We start from the raw sequence: 20,373 nt of genomic DNA on the forward strand, positions 1-20,373 counted from the left end.
TACCGCAACCGCGGCCAGTCATCGGAAAATATCCGATTTCAGGCGAATTCCCCGTGAGAGGCGGCAACAACGTCTCGGGCAGCAGCCAGCGACAGCTTTTCATTATTTATAGTCACCGGAGAGCGACGGCTGACCGCCTCTCGTCCCTGTGTGCTCTTCGCACCCGTTCCTCGCACACGAGCAATTGATTTCTCCTTTTCACCCGGCTTTACGAAATGCAACATTGTATTTCCCGAGATTTGTCATCGCGGCTCACTTTCCTCCGTCCCGTTTAAATTAACTTTCGTAAAATGTATAAACCGTTGCTGCCGAGTATTACCATTATCGAAATGCGGATTGGAAATCGTGATCAACCTTCGTCGACCCTTGATTGCTTTTCTTAGAACGAACGAGTGTTATCGACGAAGGTGCAGTAGTTATGAATAATTCAACAATCTTATCCTCCTTCAAGTTCAACCTCAACGATTTTAGCCAACAATTTTACTTTCGAAATATCGAATATATTTCTGCCCGCCTACAATTAATGCTTAAAGTGCAGCCATAAAAAATTGGACGTACAGGCTTGTTTTATCATTTTCGTCCAACTATTATCAGAATGGAAAATACGTGCGAGGCGAGGCGAGGCTTAGTTCCGATCACTCGACGAATAATCTTAAGGTTATCAATCTTGAAAATACTTTGGCACGAGCATTCGTTCCACACCAACTGCACCTCTGTCCATAAAGTTTTTCTTAATCTTAATCGAGGCATCGCTTTGCACGATACAAGAATATAAAACAAGAGCTGCTTTAACGTTAATATTTATTAACTTATAGGTTAACCGGGCTTCTATCCTCCGGTTATTCCAAAATCAGAAAACTTTCGCTTTATCTCGGGTAAATATACCAGAAGCGCGAAACAAGTTCACACTCGACTGCGGAACTCATTGCAGAGGCGTTGAGAGCAAAATCAATAAAACGTCGTAATAATGCGTGAAGCGAAACGATGAAGAAGAGGGGGAAAAAAATCTAAAGACGTTGACGCAATGACATTTCTCGCACATATACGTACGAAATGTGAATGCGAAGCACTATTTTTCATAAAGGTTTGCAATAAGCTCGGAAAATATCGGCACAGTGGTAAAGATAAGAAACGCCGAAGTTGTGTGAAAGTGCATTCCGTGAATTTGATGATAGTCATATAATATTAAATACTTTAGAGTGAGAAGGTTGCAGGAAAGATAGCCAATATAAGATTATATAAAATCACTTATGCATGATAATTTACAAATTGATTATATTTTTTCTTTATCATTATTTTATGCGTAACGTTTGATGAAATCAATCATTTATAATTTTGTCCATTTAATTACTTAGTGTATCGCCTGCTTTATTATTTTCAATGACTGAATATTTTCACAGGTTTTTTTTTATTATTTGTATAAAGATTTTGGGGGAAAAAAAACAAAAAAAAAACAAAAAAAAAACAAAAACAAAAAAACAAAAAAAAAACAAAACAAACAAAAAAAGTAAGCATAAATCGATTGAAGAGATATTTTCAACTCATGCATGATGATTATTACAATTATACGGTATTACAATAATATTATATCGTATAACCCTAAAATGCTTAGATATTAATTAGAATTCGCACTTTTAATATATTTGATTCCGAGTCTTTTGTTTCTGTTTCTTGTTTTTTTTTTTTTTTTTTTTTAACAATTATTAAAAAGTAATTTATCATTTTACTAAATTATCAAATTAATGTATTTAAGGATCAACTAAATAATAAATGTTATTACCATCTAGTGTAAGTATATTATTTGCGCATAATCCTTGTGCAAGCATAAGCTATGGATATGTAAATCGAGACTTGCCTTTTAAATGAGTACAATAGATTTGTAAATCATCTCTTTTGCCAGCTCATTGCAATTTTATGTTATCGATTTCTCCACAATTGTTTGTCGTTAAGAAGAGAGAGAGAGAGAGAGAGAGAGAGAGAGAGAGAAAAAAAAAAGGAAAAACGGAAAAACGGAAAAAAGAAAAAGTTTAACGTTTCAAGAGCTGTGAAAATCCAAGCGTGCTCTGACTGCACAACAACTCCAGTTTACATTGACATAATATTAAAAATGCTCCGAGAAATAATCGTTTTCCATTTCCTATGAAACGCAGCATTTCGATTTTGAAATGAAACACGTGCGACGAAAGCACGACATGTTTCGCTCGACGTTATCGTTAAGCTCGAGTCTGGACTTCCGGAAAGCGTCCCATTCGTGGCTTTCGAAGCTCGTTTGCTATACCCGCTCTCCCGGCTTACCGGATAAATGAGAGGGGGCGGGGCGGGGTGGGTGGGAGGGGAGAGAGAAAGGGCGATTTTTCTCCACGGCGACGGACATCGAGATTACAGAAGCGATAGAGGCCGGAAAGGGGAATATACCGAGTCGGCGGTGTGCCCTGCTATGCAAATGCAAATGTGCCTGACGCTAAAAATATCGCTCGCACCGAGATAACCGGTAATATTGGCGAGCGCGTAGGCGAATGCCTGGTGAATACAATGGCTTCTGAGGTTACGCGCCTCCTCGTATAGAAGCTCCGACGGGAGTTGCCTTCTCGTCTCGTCTCGTCTCGTCTTTTCACGTCCTCGCATTATCGATCGTCGAATCACAGGTCGATCGATCGAACGATCGCGGTCAAATGCGTTTTTAACGCACGCTGGGCCGATTAGAACCGTTACGGCATGCTCGCATCTGAATTTTTAATCTCGTCGTTCGAGACTAGGATCAAGCGAATGTTAAATTATCAATTTACTTCTAATCGCTCAACGCGTTCCAAGTTCATGCGAACGAGACGCAAAGCCGTCGGACATTTCGTTTTACATGTACGAACGCGAATATCGAGAGCGACTTACCTGCACGATTTCTGAAACGTGGAAAATTCATTCGGCGAGAGCTGGCGGCGTAGATGTTGAGTCACCGCTGAATCGTGGGAGGGAGCAGTCGGGGGACATTACTTTCCAAGAACGAATCCAAGAAAGGATTAAAGGAGCGAGTTTTTCCGGACGAATGTGGGACGCGCGTCGCGGCATCTAGCGGTGCGCTCGAGAAAAAGTGACGCCGAGGGTCGTGTCGCGTCGCGTCGTAAGGCTACTGCCGTACGACAAAAATTACGCGACGCCACTCGGCAAATAGCACGCAAGGAGTCTATATACGATGTGGGGCAGCGGTCGCGAAGGACAGAACCCGTCGAGCGGCAGGTGATAGAGACGGGAAGCTGTTTCCCGGCGAATTCCGTCTCTCTGAATCATGCCGAGGAGTACGTTGCGGCGCCGATATGTGCACGGCGAGGTAAATCACGATATGGAGAGCCTCGTCGGGTTAATCACGACGTATGTATAAATGATAGCATTCCAGAATAATTTATGCTTACGTTATTATTGCCACATATGGTGCTTGTACCTTTATGGCTAATGTTTTCTCACTTCTTAACTTTTTTTACACACAATTGAAAATATTACATCGTTAGAAAAGTCTTTTTGCGCGCGAAGCAACGTAAGGCTCTTTAATATTTAGTTGTTAACTTTTTTTCATTCTTATTAACGTACATAAATATTGAATTTTACGTACCGGGCAATCTTAGTTTTAATTGTAATAATGAGCGAGGCTGGTGCGCTTAATCAGTTTGTCTCCACTTTTCCATGAGTGAAGCAACAAAATTTTTCTTAAGTATGTATGTAATGTTGATAACTTGTATTCATACACAAAATTCATAAGCAAATCTATCGTGTAAATTTATTTAACGATATAAATAGTAGTTGCGTGATTTTTATAAGCCGAGTGCTCGAGCACGCCTAGATTTCCTCATTGTAACAGTGCATATTGAACAATTCAAAGGGTAAATAATAATCGTATGAGACTATAAGTGAAAAAAGTTATTCCAATTCATATAAAAGATAAACTTATGAATGCTTACTAGAACTGACATGATATTAAATTCAGCAAGCATTGACAATAGAAAGTTTGTTTAACGAAATGGGACAAACCCATGCAAATAAATAAAATAAATTTTCAGCTATTTTCTGTACAACCCACACTTGCACTAAATTATGTATTTATTAAATAACGAAAAATAAATTCTAGAAATTATACTGGCAGGGAAAAACTATTGTATATAATTGTAAATTGTGGCATTATAACTAGTGAAGTGGGTGAGAGACAATTTTAAACGAGTCAAGTTGCATAATATTTTATAACAGTAGTGAAAATATTATTAAGGAATCTAAACTTAATTCATTTCTTTCACTATTCGACACTCTTCTTTTTCTTTTCCTCTTCCTCTTTTTTTTTTTTTTTTCCTTTTCTTTAACCTATTAACCTGTTATGTTAATTGTCTCGGTTGAGCCAGTGATACCCAATACGAAGCTGTGTAAATTGTAGATGAGGCAACAATTGTCGCACACGTGCTTGTACAATTCCGATAGTAGAGATTATTAATACAGAGAACTAAAGCTAATAAATGTTAACTCGACCTAGGCTATCATTTATCGTGTCTTAATCGTCCTTATAATTATCAATTATGTGAGCAAATGTAAAATGGATAAGCAGTTTTCTACCTTAACCGATCGACTCCACTGTGATCCTCTCGTACGAAATGAATGAAGAAAATCTATAGTTAGAAGTATCTAAAATTCGTATTTATCAGGATTGAAAAAAATTATACTCACGCACACCCATCATTTGAAAAAGATTTGAAGACTTGAATCATTTGAAAATGATATTAACAATTAAGAAGGCGTGCACCTCGTACAGTATATATAATATTGATCGACCAGTGAAAAAAACTATAATAGCATTATTGAAGTTATGTACAATCAAGAAAAACGAATCGAATTATTTGCTCTTGGAATTCTTTCGACTTAAGAGACAATATAAGGTCAACTTTTCGACCTAAAATTAACTCGGGACTTTTTATCTATTGACATTTTCCCTGTGTTTAATTAGCGGTGCATTCTTATGCAATCTTCTTATGCGAATTACTAAAAGCAAACACGTCGGCGTATAATGGACGGACGGGTCTTGTTTACTCGCATAAGCAGCCAGTATTTTTACTGTTTATTGTTGTATTGGCGAGGTAAAATCCGCGATTTAGACTCTAAAGAAATGAGTAAATGAATGAAAAGTATGTAAAAAGCGGAGGAGAGGCGAAATCCGAGATGTACAAAAAATTTCGTATTTCCATTCTATCGAAATGAAAAAGTAAAGTCCCGATACACGAAATAAATAATTTTAAATTGTAACGGAACGAGATGTAGCCGAGTACTCAGAAAATTTCGCGTGTTGTAGTAAAATCCCAAGCAAAATATTGAAATACAATGCCGAATCCAAAGTAAGCGAAATATCCAAGAATTTGCGAATTGTTAAGAGACTCTCATTCCGAGAAAAAAAAAGAAAAAAAAAAGAAAAAAAAAAGAAAAAAAAAAGAAAAAAAAAAGAAAAAAAAACTTGTAATGAATAACATCACTATCTATCACAATAAATACTTAAATCTGAGATAATCACGAAATTGCGTAAAGTACGTGAAAAAACTATATTCAATCTGAAAAAGCGTTTTCGAATTTGCGAGGCCCACAAACACGTGGGTCAAGTTCGGGATAATCGTGAGAAAGCGAAAAAAGTATCCCGCGAGTACATCCGGCATTCAGTACGGAATTCTCATCTGACTTGGTCTCGGCATCACGCAAAACCTTTGGCTCTTAAAAATATTCGGGCGAGGAGCGCGATGTGATGATGGGGTGGGATGGGGAGGAGGGTAGGGAAGCAGCAGCAGCAGCAGCAGCAGGGCAGAGACCGAAGTTTGACGAGTGACGAAGGAATTGAAAAGAGCGCATCATAGGCGTCGGACGGAGGCCTTTTCAGCGGAGAATGCGTGCGGATAATCGTCGCGTTGAGAGAGAAATCCAATTTTCGGGCTCTTGGTGCGAACGCACGTCAATTATCCATCTTTGCGTCCCTGCTCCCTCCCTGTCATTCTGTATTCCTTCTAGTCCTTTCACTCCTCACTTTCATCCATTTGGTCAATAAGGTTGTTTCGTGTCCAGACTGCTTATACTTTCTTCCGCTCGTTCATTTTAAAACGCAATGCGTCGATAAGTGTAATGATTTCAGAAATTACTTTCTCGTTATTCATTGTGCATTCTTTCAAATGCTCGCAACTCCTCTTACGTGCCTTAGTTCTTCATCTCAATACTCCGTGTAAAATAAACTTGTTTGCAGATTGTTGAACTTATTCAAAGTTTATTAAGAATCGAAAATAAAAATTGAATTAACATAAGATAACATAGAAGAGGAGAGGAGGTCAACGGGAGAGTACACTAGAAACATGTGAATCACTTGCTCGACTTGCAATGATACAATGCCTTTTCCTGCAGAGCTTATCATTTGCTTTTCTACATCGCAATACATATACCACTCTCGACTTTCTTCCGGTTACGCGTCGCCGCTCAAAAACGTGTAATTTTCCTCCCAACACTTACAATGGCGCGGCATCGCACTCTCGTTTGTGCCTATGTACACGATGATGAGGTGTGCGAGGAGAAGAGAGGGGGGCTTAGAAATAACAAGGGCAATTTCACGTTGTGACGCGTACGCCAGATGTGACTACCAAGTACTCTCTCTCTCTCTCTCTCTCTCTCTCTCTCTCTCTCTGTGAGAAGTGATGACGACGACTTGACGGATATTGAATTGCGTTAACGTCATTTTGTAATTTAACAGAATTATGCGTTTTGTAACAATGCGTAGAAATTTTTATCGTAATATCGATGGATGACAGTGGGTTGTAATTATATACAATTTTTTGCAATTATTGCAAGTGTAAAATTAAATAACAACCTTACGCGCATATGTAAACGTTTTTCGCAAGATAGTTTCTCCAATGCTCTCCTTAACGGGACACTATGAATAATCTTATTGAAATTTCGTACACATTTACTCTCGGATATCTAAATAGTATAATTCCATAATTAAAAAATTTAATTTTAGTAATGGCGCGTACGTAATGCACAAATGAAAAATAGTAATACGTACCCCGGTCGATTGTAAGTATGAACATACCATTCTAAAACTATATCATAATAATATATATTAATAAATAATTATGCGAATGTATTGTAATCAAGAATTAAAAAAATATACACACATAAATTAAGAACTCACTCAACAATTATCTTTGTGATATGATAAATTAAATATTCAATGTGCAAAATCACTATTATTATCTTGAATAATAAAAGTCCATTTGCTTTGGCGATTCTCCATAAGGATTAGTTGATATTTCGGAATTTATGTTCCTGCGATGGATGAATGTTGATCATCTGAATTTTGATCACATGTGACAAATCTGTTAATATAATACTATAACACTTGGCATTTGTTGCGTAGAATATTAAAACCGACCAAATAAATGCTCGCAAAGTCAGTCATACGCACCTAAGTATATCATACCTTAGAGTAACGCACACAAACATACAGTCAAAAGTACAGTCATCGATAACCCGACTTTATAAATCAATAATGCGTCATGGGAAACGCATCAGGCGTGTATACACGAGCAGTCCAATATGCTCCTCGAAACGGCTACGAATTCATAAACAAGCTTCCATCCCCCACCCCTTTCAGGCTCAGTAAAAAAAAATCCCCAGAGTTCTAGAATTCCATCGGGGACTAATAACAACAATGTCGAGAACGCTAGTCGGACAAGGACGGGACAAGGACAGGAGCAATGCGTCTTGTCGTCTCTCTATCTTCAAACGACCCAGTCCCAAGAAGGGACTCTCGAGGCCCATCGAGCTAATCCACCTGTTGAGCCCTAAATCACGCGTCGGCCATAATTTGGCAGCCGAATGAAAACAACGACGGCGGCGACAGCGTCGATGCTGTCCCAAGAGTCAGTCAAACTTACATACTAAGGAATTGTAAAGCAGAGACGGACGTTTTTCGATTTTACGAGCCTCTCGCTAAAAATGATGGAAAAACGTCTTTCGCCCACCCACTTCCCAGCCATGCATCAACTATTTGACTACGAGTACTATTAGAGCGCTGCGGAAACCTAACATAATGCATTGCCTCTCACGGTCAAGGTCATAGGAGAAGGGACGATCGCTACTCTAGAGGGGTAAACAACATAGTAGGCCATAGCATAATAAAGGCACAAGGGGCACGAAAGCTCGTTCTCTCCGGTCATCGTGTCATCTCCACATATTGCCCTTTAATGTTTTTTCTTTCTTTCGTTCCTTCTTTCTTTCTTCTTCTTCCTATTCAAAATCAGAGTGTAGGAAGGTCGTGGAGGTAACTGGAATATAGTTGTTTTGACCCTTAAACTTCGTTTGCTGTAAACCAGTTAAAATGCCATTGAATTTCAATTAGAACGTGCTGTCTCACCTTCCAATGCAATAATACTTAGAAAATAATAAGAAATTCTGCGACGTTTTAGGTTTTGTGCTAACCTTTGAGGGTATACTCGATACATCATTGGCCAACACAGTAATGATTTGATAAATAAACTAACTGATAACTCAAGCGCAAAACTGCTTAATAAATCCAACGAACTACTTAGATATTCAGCACAATCAATGTATTGTAGTGTCGATCTATTAAAGATGATCTTCTAGCACTTTATTCCAATAATGTACTATTAAATTAATTCACAGAGAAAAGTGTCGTATATTTTAAATTGCCTTAGAATTTTTCTGCAAAGTTTTAATTCGTCGACGGATTTTTAATCGCACGAAGCGATTGGACGCAAAGCTAAATCTCGATAATTGCGTACGTGTTTACGCGTGCGCACACGTGTCGAGATAGAAAGAAATGAAAATCTGATGCACAATGGCCGTTGGTTCGAACTGTGCCAACAAGGCAGGTGTGCGACTCTGAGCGAATGCTTGTATTCCTCCGTCGTTTATCCGTCGTGTCCCTCTCCCCTGGCCCGTTGAATTTTGCAGCCGCTGGTCGTGTCGTTTCTTTCTTTTTTCTTCTCGTCGTGAGTCTCGGCCGAGACACAGTGAACTCGAAACTCGATAGCCAACGGACGACGCACTTTAGCAGGCGCCTCTTGCACACCTGTCTAAAGAAACAAAGCAACAAAGAGCGCGAGGGGCAAAAGGATAACCATTTAATGAGGACTTGGGCCGAGCGGCCGACGATTATAAAGCATTACGATGGCAAACAATTGATGACGACGGGTAAATGCTTTTTCATAGGAAAGCAGAGAGATCATAATGGGAGGTGATTTTCTCCGATACGCACCATTTTCATGAAATCTTAAATTCAAATATTTACTCTCTCTCTCTCTCTCTCTCTCTCTCTCTCTCTCTCTCTCTCTCTCCCTCCGCCTCCCTCCCTATTATGGATGATGACATGAAAGCATAAACTTGTTTATTGAATAAAAGAAGGGCATACGTGAGTCAGATAATGTTATTATTTGTGGAAAGACTCGCGGCAATGATAATTTGTTATCTGCCTTGAACAATTATTTCAACTTCAATTACAAAGATTCCATAAAGAAATATCAATAATTGACGAAACAAAGAAACTTCACAATAATTTAGGAGTATATGAAATTTTGTTTTAAATCAACGATAAATGTAATAAATTATTACACAATATTATATATGGAGGAAAATATTCAGTTGCTAGACCCTGGGAAGAAAATAGATTTCATTACAAGATATCCCTAGTACACGTTTATTTAAAAATGAAAATATGAATTTCAAGCAGTGCCTCGAGTGAGAGAGAGAGAGAGAGAGGAGAGAGAGAGAGAGAGAGAGAGCATTAACTTTAAGAAATAACAGTCGTGGCTTGGTTCGTAGCTTGAATACTTTCAAAGAAACGGTAAAATAGAAATAAAAACAACAAAAAATTAATACGAAGCTTTCTCTATCTGGCTATATCTTGCGCGCATGTGCAGTTTAAAATGGGAAACGAGATTGTGGGAAGGCTGATGATTAGGGAGGAATGAGCAGCTGCGTTAGCGAGCTTAATAAAGAGTAGGATAGCGCGAGTGGAAGGGGAAGAATTAATTGTCGATCGGCGGTAGAAGAGAGCGAGTCCAAGACTTGGCTACCATATGGGCATAATAGCTCCACGTGTCACTGCTGGACCTTATCTGAAACATGGCAGCCGTCAGACTCGCGTAATCAAGGAAATATCACATTTCGTCCTGGCGCGAAGGGCCCTAGGCTCGCGAACTAAGAACTTCCTTGAAAGAGTCACGTCCCACTGAGAGGAGCAAAAAATATGTGGAACGTGAGTCGAGCTTTTATGGACGCAACTCCACGTACGTGGATGGCTTGGCGGTGACGATCGCATGAATTACGATGTATAAAGACGTCCTCTCGTTGCAACGTGTAACTTCCTTGCACTTTACAGGTAATGCGCGTGAATGCTCGTCTTGAGCATTCGCTGATCTATCGGTTCGTGAGTACGTGCTTGATCATTGAGATGTCGGGTGACGTTACGCTGTCACAATTAAATGTATTTCCGACGATTTTTATTAGAAAACTATCTTTATTAGAACAATACTGCCGATCGGAGGGTTATTAGAAGCGAATAATTGATATGGAATGTTTAGGTTACGACTCTTGTATTACATGGAAGCAGATATTTTCTTTATTAATTTCAGGCAATTACTATGAAGTAGTCATTTGTTTAAATTTATCGATTAGCCAAATTAGTATTAATCACTTCTGTGATTTCTTATGTTTTTCGTACGTCACTTTACTAATTTTTTACTTCTATTTTTTTTTTGTTTTTGTTTCTAACAATAAAAGATAGAATAAAAGATAGAAAAATATTAGCTCGTCAAGATGAGATCGCTGTATATCATTAGTGGGAATGAAACAACTATGCGTATAATTAAAGGTAAGTAAGTCAATATACGTATTTTTTTTAAATCAAATATCCAAGTTATTTATCCCGTTAAAAACAGAAAAAGAACAAAATAAAATAAAAAACAAAAAAAAAACAAAAAACAGCTCAAGTATACGTAACGCACATCACTCGAACGTGAAATGAAATTATTGCTCTCCTTGAGATATTTCCTATATACAACTTACGTAAGCCACGCGCTTCATTTTTATTTGAACCTATAAATCTTCTCGCAAATTAATTGACCTTAAAGTCATTGAAAATAATAATATTATTAATTAAACCCAAAATTATTACCTGCGAGTATTTACGCACAAATGCGAATCGTCTAATTTTTCAAAAGACCATTTATTAAAGAATTTCTCGGAAGATCTTAGAGGGATTCCATTTTTTCGTACGACTGTAAAGACCAAAAATCTCTCTATTTATAAGAATATAGAGCACCGAAAAACATGCTTAAGCAGACATGGCTCCTTTACTTCCAAGAAAAATTAACGATGTGTCTGAGGATGGCACCGAGAGGCAAGTTATACGTTCGGCGTTCGAATTCCAGAATTCAGCAGCGTATCGCATGTCATGAAAAAACATCTCATTCCCCGCGCGCCGCTTTACGCACGGACGCGCAACACCTTGGCCCCCCCCTCCCCCATCCTGCCAAAATACCCTCCTGAATCACGTTACATTCGTAAAGCATGTCTCTCAAAAACTCCCGACTCTCCCGCGACGATAATAAATAAACAGACGAAGAGGCTAAGTTTAGCGAGGAAGCGGGGATACCGGGGTAACGATCAGCTCGATCGGGAAGCCTCGAGAAAGCACGAGACTCGTCATGGAAGTCGACCCTGGGACTACCGGGGGGACCACCAGCTAGCGCACACTTTTTGCTTAGCCTCGATCGATCACTGGTTAGATCTACATTGAGGCGGGGCTCTTCGCCCTCATTGTATAGGAGAATGGGAGAAGAAGTTTTGATCAAGTAGACGCACGAATAAATACAGAATTTAGTCGAGTGCGTACTTGAAATGAAATTACTACGATTAATCGTTACAGTTGAGTAAAATCATTACCTTTATCAAGACAGTCTGTCTCTCGGCATTTTATATCGCAGGCCAGCAACATTATATATACACATGCGAACATGAAATTTTAATCTTTCATCCAAATAAAATTCTGATTAATTTTTATCGTATCGCTCTGTTGTGTTAACATGAATTCATGTTTGCGCAATTATGTAATTTGGTAACACGATAAGCCAAATACAATATTAATATAGATTCGAAATTTTTTTATTTTACTTTTTATTTCATTGTTTTCCTCGAAACAAAGGCAGGCGCATTCGACATTTATTCGTCATTTTGTTCACAAGGCATTATCATGTATTTTTGTTATATTGTTTATAAATTCTAAAATACAATTTTAATTAATCGTGAGGAAATCTTCCTTATCTGCATTATTCAATAAAATGACAAACGTCCTAATAAACACTGATCGTACGTAAGAAGCTGCGGTGAAGCGTATCTCCGAAAACAAATAAGTGCAAATTTACCTCCTTGTCTTGGTCTTTCTCGGTAGCCTCGTCCTTGTCCTTGTCCTTATCGTCGCTGGTATCCGTGTGAGGTGCAACACCATTCGAGGTCGGCTTTGCGTCCGCCTCTTCAATCATCCCCAGCTTCTCAATGTTTTCAGGGCCTTCGCCAATGACACCCTCGGTGGGTAAACCCTCCTTTTTCGGTGTTGTCGTTATGTCAACGGACCTTCTGCTCTGTCGCGCACCCATTTTCACTTCTTTCCTCTGGCTTTCACTTAGGCTTTATCTACGCCCTCGATTCGACAACTTTAAGACTTGTATCTGCAACAAAATAAAGATCATTAATTGCACATTCTTCTACTCATCTACTGTACTATACATTCTCTATTCCATCGCGGAATTTTTACTTATTATTTACATGATAGTGACACTTTTTGAATACAAACATTTTTTTTCTATAGTTGTTTCTGTGTTACCGAGTTAAATGGTTATATAAAACTAATTCATAATAACTTGTAAATTTATTCTTATAATTTTGTACTTAATTCAATAATACTCATACATATATATTATGTAGTAGTAAAATAAAATTTTTGACAATCCATTTGACATGTAACGCATTACACTATAAAATATTTGGCACGTACCGTGAAAAATAGTGTTGAGTTTTACGAATACTTTACGAAAAAAGAAATATTAATAAAAATTTGAATATAAATGTAACGGAAAAACATTGTTGCTTATATATAAAAATTGGTAAATCACCGATAATATGTGTATAAAATATGAAAAGTACCGTATTCGCAGCATTTAATTTGCATAAAATTTTGTTGTAGGTATTTTATAACGAACTCTTAACACTATGACAAAAATATTTTGAGAAAAGGTTATAAAGCGCTTATGTAGAAAATCTTTTCCAAATAAAATACGGATAAATTGTAGCAAATTATTAGAGATCGTATTTTTTATCGATTCTGAGTGTCCATTTTTTTATTGAAACTTTAATATGTTTGGTAATTTTAATATAAATTTTGTTTAATATATTAATTAGTGATCTAATTAATTATTAAAAAAATGTTAATATTTAATTATTATTCCGAAATATATACGTACATACACTAATGAATACAATTTTAAAGTGATGAGTAAATTATACGAGAATGAATGGGATAATTAAGATTTATTGCTTAATTCTTATTGGGTATTCTCTAAACGGAATTAATCCTAAGAAATTAATTTTTCTTATTGCTTTGTTTCATTGTCACAATCGAGTATATTTCTCCAATCATTAGTATTGTGGCAAAGTCAGGATTTGCGTGGATGATTCATAAAAACGATCGAGCTAAAATAGTGTAGAGTAGTTGAATCAAATATAAGAGTAAAAAGTCACTCCATCACGTATATTCAATTCCATTATGAAGTATAACTATTCAAAGCTATAGTAAATTATTTCGTAACAATTAAATATTAATGAAAATTAATTTGTTTGTAAGGATAGATGTATATTGTAAATTTATTTTATAGTAAGCAAAGCTAATGTCGATGAAATTAAAGAGCTCTTGAAGAAAACAAACTGGCCCGCGCTTTCCCTTTAAACTAAATGCAAAAGTTTCCTTTTTGATACAATCATATCATATCATGATATTATTGATGAAAAAAAGGTACTTTATGCATCATATTTACAAAAGTGGCCCTCAACCCTGGGATTAAAGAAAAAAAAAAGAAAAAAAAAGAAAAAAAAAGAAAAAAAAAGAAAAAAAAAAGAAGCTATTAATTAACCATAATAATAAGCTCAGAGTTACAAAAGTATACGACACATTGGGCAATAGAAGATAATTTTTTACGCGAGAGTGCACTTCAAAGAAGCACGTTTCCCACTTGTCCACAGTTTCGTTTACTTGGAAAATAATTGCGTGCGACAAGGAGATGCAAAACTTCAGTTCTATTGCAATGTCCTTCGGCAAACTCCTTTAATGCTTAGCAGGCCGAGCATTACTAAGGAAATCGCCAACGGGGATCGCGCATGAAAGGTACATTGAGAAAAAGGGGCACCGAGCGCCGCTGGCGCAATAACGGAAGAAATATCTAGCGCAGGTCGTGGGTAGTTTTCTCTTGCGATGTAATGACTAAGAGAGAGAGAGAGAGAGAGAGAGAGAGAGAGAGAGAGAGAGAGACGCCGCCGTTATCGGTCAAAAGTGCGACTTGCCTGACGCACGTCGCTGGGAATCACTGATGCAATGCGCACTTTTAATAGTACTACGAGGTCCTTTTACAATGGGGAACCTCGGAGAATTGCAAGGCCGAACGTAAAGAGGCCTGATGAGATTGATCCCGAGGCGTGCATTATCACGCCAATGATTTATCATCTCTAGCCGTTTAACTTTAAATGACGGGGAGATACAATGGTACCGAAGACTTAGCTTACATTGGCTTTTTCTCCTGTTGATTAAATGCAGCTTTTATTTAAAACAAGCAGCCGTTCATAAATCTTATTGATATTGGCACGCTTGATATTGAGAATTCGATAGTCAAAGACGAGGAGCAAGTGTATTTTGCAAGTCATTATGGAGGTCGAACGAATGGTCAAAATGTAAAAAAATTCTAAATATTTCATAGGACGTTCTCGTTTTCACGGAGAAAAAAAATTCACGTAGCCTTCCAATTAACCTAGCTCGAGATTTATCGCGATCTGGAAAAAGAGGTCGGCAACCTACCTAAGCTTCGAGTTTCATCAAGAAAATTTCAAATGGAAATGAAAAATAATTGTGCCCCAGTTAGTTTTGCAAAGCCACGTCTAACGAGCTTTTCCAAATGGCCGAAATGACAAGCTAACGGTGTTTAAAGCACTGTTCCTCGCAAATTCCAAGCCAAAAGACAAAGGGAAGAATAATCGGGCCCCCTGACTAATTACTCGCATTTCAGCCGATACGCTTATTATCGTGTAATGAGAAAACTCTCGAGTGCAGCTACTGCAAGCATTGTTTCGAGCTGGCAATAACTTTACCGGCTCCCAGATTAAATACCCCATTTTGGCTTTATTTCTTTTGCCAGCAATACAATGGCTACATATGTGATTTTCCTTCGCCTCTCAAGAGAATGAGACTCAAAATTTCACTATACAAAGTTCTTTCGTTTCAAATTTATCGACGAGAGTTCAAACTCTATATTATTACTATTTACCTGAAAAAATATTGTACACCTTGGCCATGGTAATAAGCGATTAATTTAAACAGCGTCCTATTTACGTTCATAATCATTACACGATATATAATTCTGTTAGTCTAATGAAGTTTTTCTTATAAATCATCGTAAGTCACTTGAGGGAACCATAAACCTTTTTCACTGCACTGTTCGCTGTAGCTCATAAACAGTTGACCGTTAAAGTAATAATCCATAATAGCAATACGGAACTTGTTATGCAAGCCACATTAAACGGAAGAAAGCATTTTACAAATTACATTTAATGTAACTATTAAAAAAAAAAAAAAAAAAAAAAAAAAAAAAAAAAACATCTCCCGACTATATTTAAAAAATCATTCTACTATCTCTTATTCAATTGTACACTTCTTGGAAACAAGTGAATTCGCTGCCAATTATTTCTTTTGGAAAAACATTGGCATTAGAAATGTAGTTTTCATTAAAAAAATTTTATTTATATTTCAATTTACATTAAAAGCAAGATGAACGAAAGAATATGTACACATTTTTGTTAATGAAGAATCACAGATTGACATTGACGTACGTATATTCACGATTAAACTGATATTCAATAATAAATTGCATTGGAATATACTTTTCAATGTATGTCAAATGGCTGTTGCATTAATGCACGAGGAGATTGTTAAAAATTTTGAATTAAAAAACTGTTCATTTTATTAATTCACTTCAATTTAATGACCTCGGCATTTTTTTGCTTTCGGAATATTTATTCAATTCTATGAATACAGCTCTTTTTTTTTATAATAATAATAATAATAATAATAATAATTATTATTATTATTATTATTATTGTTTTATATTTCTGACATTAATAGAACATTGCGGTAGTTGTATTGTAAATAAAAAAGAAAAAAGAAGACTTTTAAAAATGTTCGTATCTCTGTATAATGGAAAAAAAGTTTATTTTTATAAAAACATTATAGTGCATTTCCTATTGCTACACTATACTCTAATTATTTTTATATATTTGTTTTGTTTTTCTCAAGCGACGCTTTATCCCGTAGTAATGCTGAATTATTAATTTTTCATTAACGGTAATGTAAAATACATTAATAAAGAAATACTTAATAAAGAAATATAGTAAAATTTAAATCTATAGTATGAACAGAATTATGTTATAAAAATTTGTTAATTTTTCAATTTAACCGAGGTCAAATACAATATGTATTTCGATTTTAAAGTATCATTGGCTTATCTACATCCATTCGCTTGTCAAATATATTAAAAAGACTTTAAATGAACGTAGTAAGATCGTTTGGACTCGTCATTAAAATCAATCAATTATATGAATTATCAAATGTACAATATCGCAATTTACCAAGTTGGACTTGGTCATTTTGATTTGACTTATTTCATAAAAATAAAATTTCTCCCGAAGACAAAAAAAAAAAAAAAAAAAAATCATCGATTTATGAGACTGCCAATATCAGATTAATCGATCGATTACTTTCAAATTCGGTACAAGCGTCGCTTTCAAAGGCCACGAGATTGGAAATATATAGGGTATTGTTTTTAAAATCCTGCCGGGATTCATTCCAATCATACACAATCTTATTACGCCCTTTGTTTATAAACGTAGACGCTCGTAATATATTATAATCGCATAAGTTTCGAGGTATAAAAGCTATTTTTACATATGTAACCCACTACACGTCCTATATGGCTCGAGTATTCGAGCGAACTAGTCATAAATTCAATTTACACGACAGTTTGGGTCAAAACCACGCGACAATTTGATCCATCCTATTTTTATATTATAGTATTTGCCAAGCAGTAATGCTGGGACTTTCCTTTTAGCGATTGGAAGACGGCGTAACCTTGTCGATACACAAGAAACTAGGAGAAAAAGCAGGCAGCTCCGTTAAATCAGGGGCCGTGCGGAGATATCGAAGCTCGAACCAAAAAACAAGCGAAAGTCCCGAGAGGTTCGCCGTCACGGGGATTTGTAAATCCACGAACGATCGCTGTTGCCAATATAACGATGCTGCACTCCCGCTTTAACGAGAGTGAATTATGCACGCCGTTGCACATGATACGTCGCAAAACGGGTCAATATAGCATCATTGCGCTTGAACTAGGAAGCCAAATTGATTGGCAACAAGTATTCAGTACTTTCAACCTCAAAGAATTAACGTAAAGTTGCATTAACCTCGAGTGTAGGGATTGACGAGGCCAGCGCCAAGTTTCTTCTAACCTTGCATATGGCTTTTTAATGATTAACGAAGATCGTAATACTATAAGATTGGATACTATAGAATGGCAACGTCCAACTCTGCCGCAATATATACATTCAATTATAACAATGAACTTCTATTATTAGCCTCTTTGTTTATCGAGGAGATCAAAGAATGCTAATGCACTTTACCATGTGAACGATACTTGCGCCGGATACTTACTTTTAATGATTGGAATACTACACAAACAAACCCCTGGCTACATTCACCTGCCTCATAATGCACCTTTCTAATGCTCATTATGCCCACGTGGCTTCGATTCTTAACTACTCGCCGACGAGACTCTCCGCGAAATCTTTCTCTTTTCCCGCGAAATGCCGATTATCGCGAGTTATTTCACGAGTCTACGAAGTTATGGTGGTTGCGTACGACACAACGGCATTCTTTACTGTGTCGCGGACGAAAATCTATAGCGCGTTGCGAGAGCGAGACGCGAGACGCGCGGTCGGAAGATTCAATGGGAGAGAATGAGAGGCCGATAGCAGGGATTATTATTAAAGGCCAATACACGGCGCAAGCTATTTGTCATCAATGTTGTTAATTTATTTCAACGGCGACTAATAATTGTATTTGGTATTTATTTTAATCTACATTTTCCAAACAAAGACTCGAGGAAATAACGTCTACTAAACACTCGACTTATCCTCGTCGCCTTTTATATACATCTACACTCGATCGTTACAAAAGAATGAAATAGTAAAATAAAATACCATCCATACAATATTTGCCATTTTAATGAATACATAATCCCAAGCGTTAGAAGTCCATTGTAAATTATGCAATTAGAAAATATAAGGGAAGAAAACCTCTTTCCTTTCGCTACGATCATCGTGCGATACGTTCTCCACGGCAAGCGAAAACTAAATGAAAAACAAAAAACAAAACAAAAAATACAAAAGAGAAAACGGGGACAAAATAACGCTATGATAACAAAGGAAACATCGACTAGGAATATTAGTAACCGGGCAGTGAAACGTCAAAAGCAAACCTAAATAAGCAAACGGGCGAATAGTTTTGAAACGACGGCCAACTTTTTGCGAGCCATTACAAAAGCAAACAAAAGTCCCTCTTTAAGAAGCCGAGAGCTGGCAAAGTCCCGCAGTCATTACACATGCCTTTTCCAACTGGCAACGCAAGATTGGGTCAACGCTCTTGAACCCGCGAGAGCCTCGCTCGGAGTCCAGTACCAAAAACGACTTGGACATGGATTATTAACACAATGCGATGGACGGTTATTGGGTAATCCATCCCGATGCGGAGGGGAGGTGGGGGGGGGGTGCTCGCGGACTCGAACCTTTCGCGAAGGTACTTCGAAAGTACGTTGCGTCGAGCGTACAACAATCGCCCGATCAATTACGCTCGAGCGATTTTCCTCGGACCCGAGAGCAGCTCTCGCAAATGAGAGGAGGCGGCGGCGGCGGCGGCGGCGACGTCGACGACGACGACGGTGGTATCGCTTTCCAACGAATTAGGCACGCCCAAGGCGCTGTCTCTTGATCGTGCACCGAACGTCACGGTGTCATTGAACGCAAGGTACTCCGATACCTGCCACGATATATCTGATCTGTACTTTTTTTCCCATTAAGCCGGCGTTTTCTATTATTCTCCTTGCGTATGCGCTCTTTTTTCCCCTTGTCGATTTCGGAGAGAGATAGGCCGATGGGTCTAGTTGTGTCTGGATTGTGAAGGAGACTCACGTGAATCGCGTGTGATTAATTGGTTTGCTAGATCGAAAATGCCTCCTCGATTTAGATGAGTTGCGTTGATACGCGCTAACACGGCTGCGATTGCGCAATAGCCGTTTGAACGAGTAACGCCTGACTCGACGAAAATACGACTCGCCCGCTTAGGTGTGCGCTAAGCTTGTAAGTAAAAACCTATTATTCGTGAAAACTTAACGACAGCATTGCTACACCCTTTCGTATCTTTTTTTTTTCGTATTTTTATTATTGTTATTATTATTATTATTATTTTTTTTTTTGACACATTACAAATGCCTTTGGCTATGCTTGATTCACGCGGGAAATGCTAGTATGGCCCAAGGGCATGTAATCGAGACTCCTTAATTTATTACCGATACCCGGTATATCAAGCGAACGTAATAATCGCAGGCAGTCAATATTTCTCTTTGTAAGCTCTAACGAACGAATGATAAAATTCCTACTTGAAGAATTTTATGATTATACGAAGCTACTTCCAACAAAATATTTAATTTTTCCATCACAAGTCGAGGTGCGCGGCGCGCGTGCGTTGGGTCACACATAAATAACGGGCCAAGGAGCCTTACGTTATTCTCAGAGGAGCTCGAACAATAAGCTCGCAGCGCCTCTCACCATCTTTTTTTTTTTTTTTTTTTTTTTTTTTTTTTTTTTTTTTTTTACGGTATCTCGCATGATTCATGAAATTCTGCGTAGAGAAACCGACAGTCGTAGTAAGCAATGGCCGTCCAAGCACTGATCACGAACAAATAATTCTCCGGCGTAACGAGTACTTTTCTT

The 20,373-nt window shown here is 37.5% G+C and overlaps 1 protein-coding gene across 3 annotated transcripts in view; it reads right to left on the minus strand.

The window, feature by feature from the left end:
- The window catches only part of LOC105364162 (proteoglycan 4), a 119,905-nt gene that overhangs the window by 68,124 nt on the left and 31,408 nt on the right, over nucleotides 1–20,373 (minus strand). For all 3 annotated transcript variants that reach the window (XM_011502033.1, XM_011502034.1, XM_011502032.1), the window contains exon 2: nucleotides 12,441–12,743. In XM_011502033.1, coding sequence (XP_011500335.1) covers nucleotides 12,441–12,671 — 231 coding nt within the window. In that variant the 5' untranslated portion in view covers nucleotides 12,672–12,743. The remainder of the gene's footprint in view (nucleotides 1–12,440; nucleotides 12,744–20,373) is intronic.

This window comes from Ceratosolen solmsi, unplaced genomic scaffold, assembly GCF_000503995.2.
Source record: "Ceratosolen solmsi marchali unplaced genomic scaffold, CerSol_1.0 scaffold43, whole genome shotgun sequence".
Lineage (NCBI taxonomy): Eukaryota > Metazoa > Arthropoda > Insecta > Hymenoptera > Agaonidae > Ceratosolen > Ceratosolen solmsi.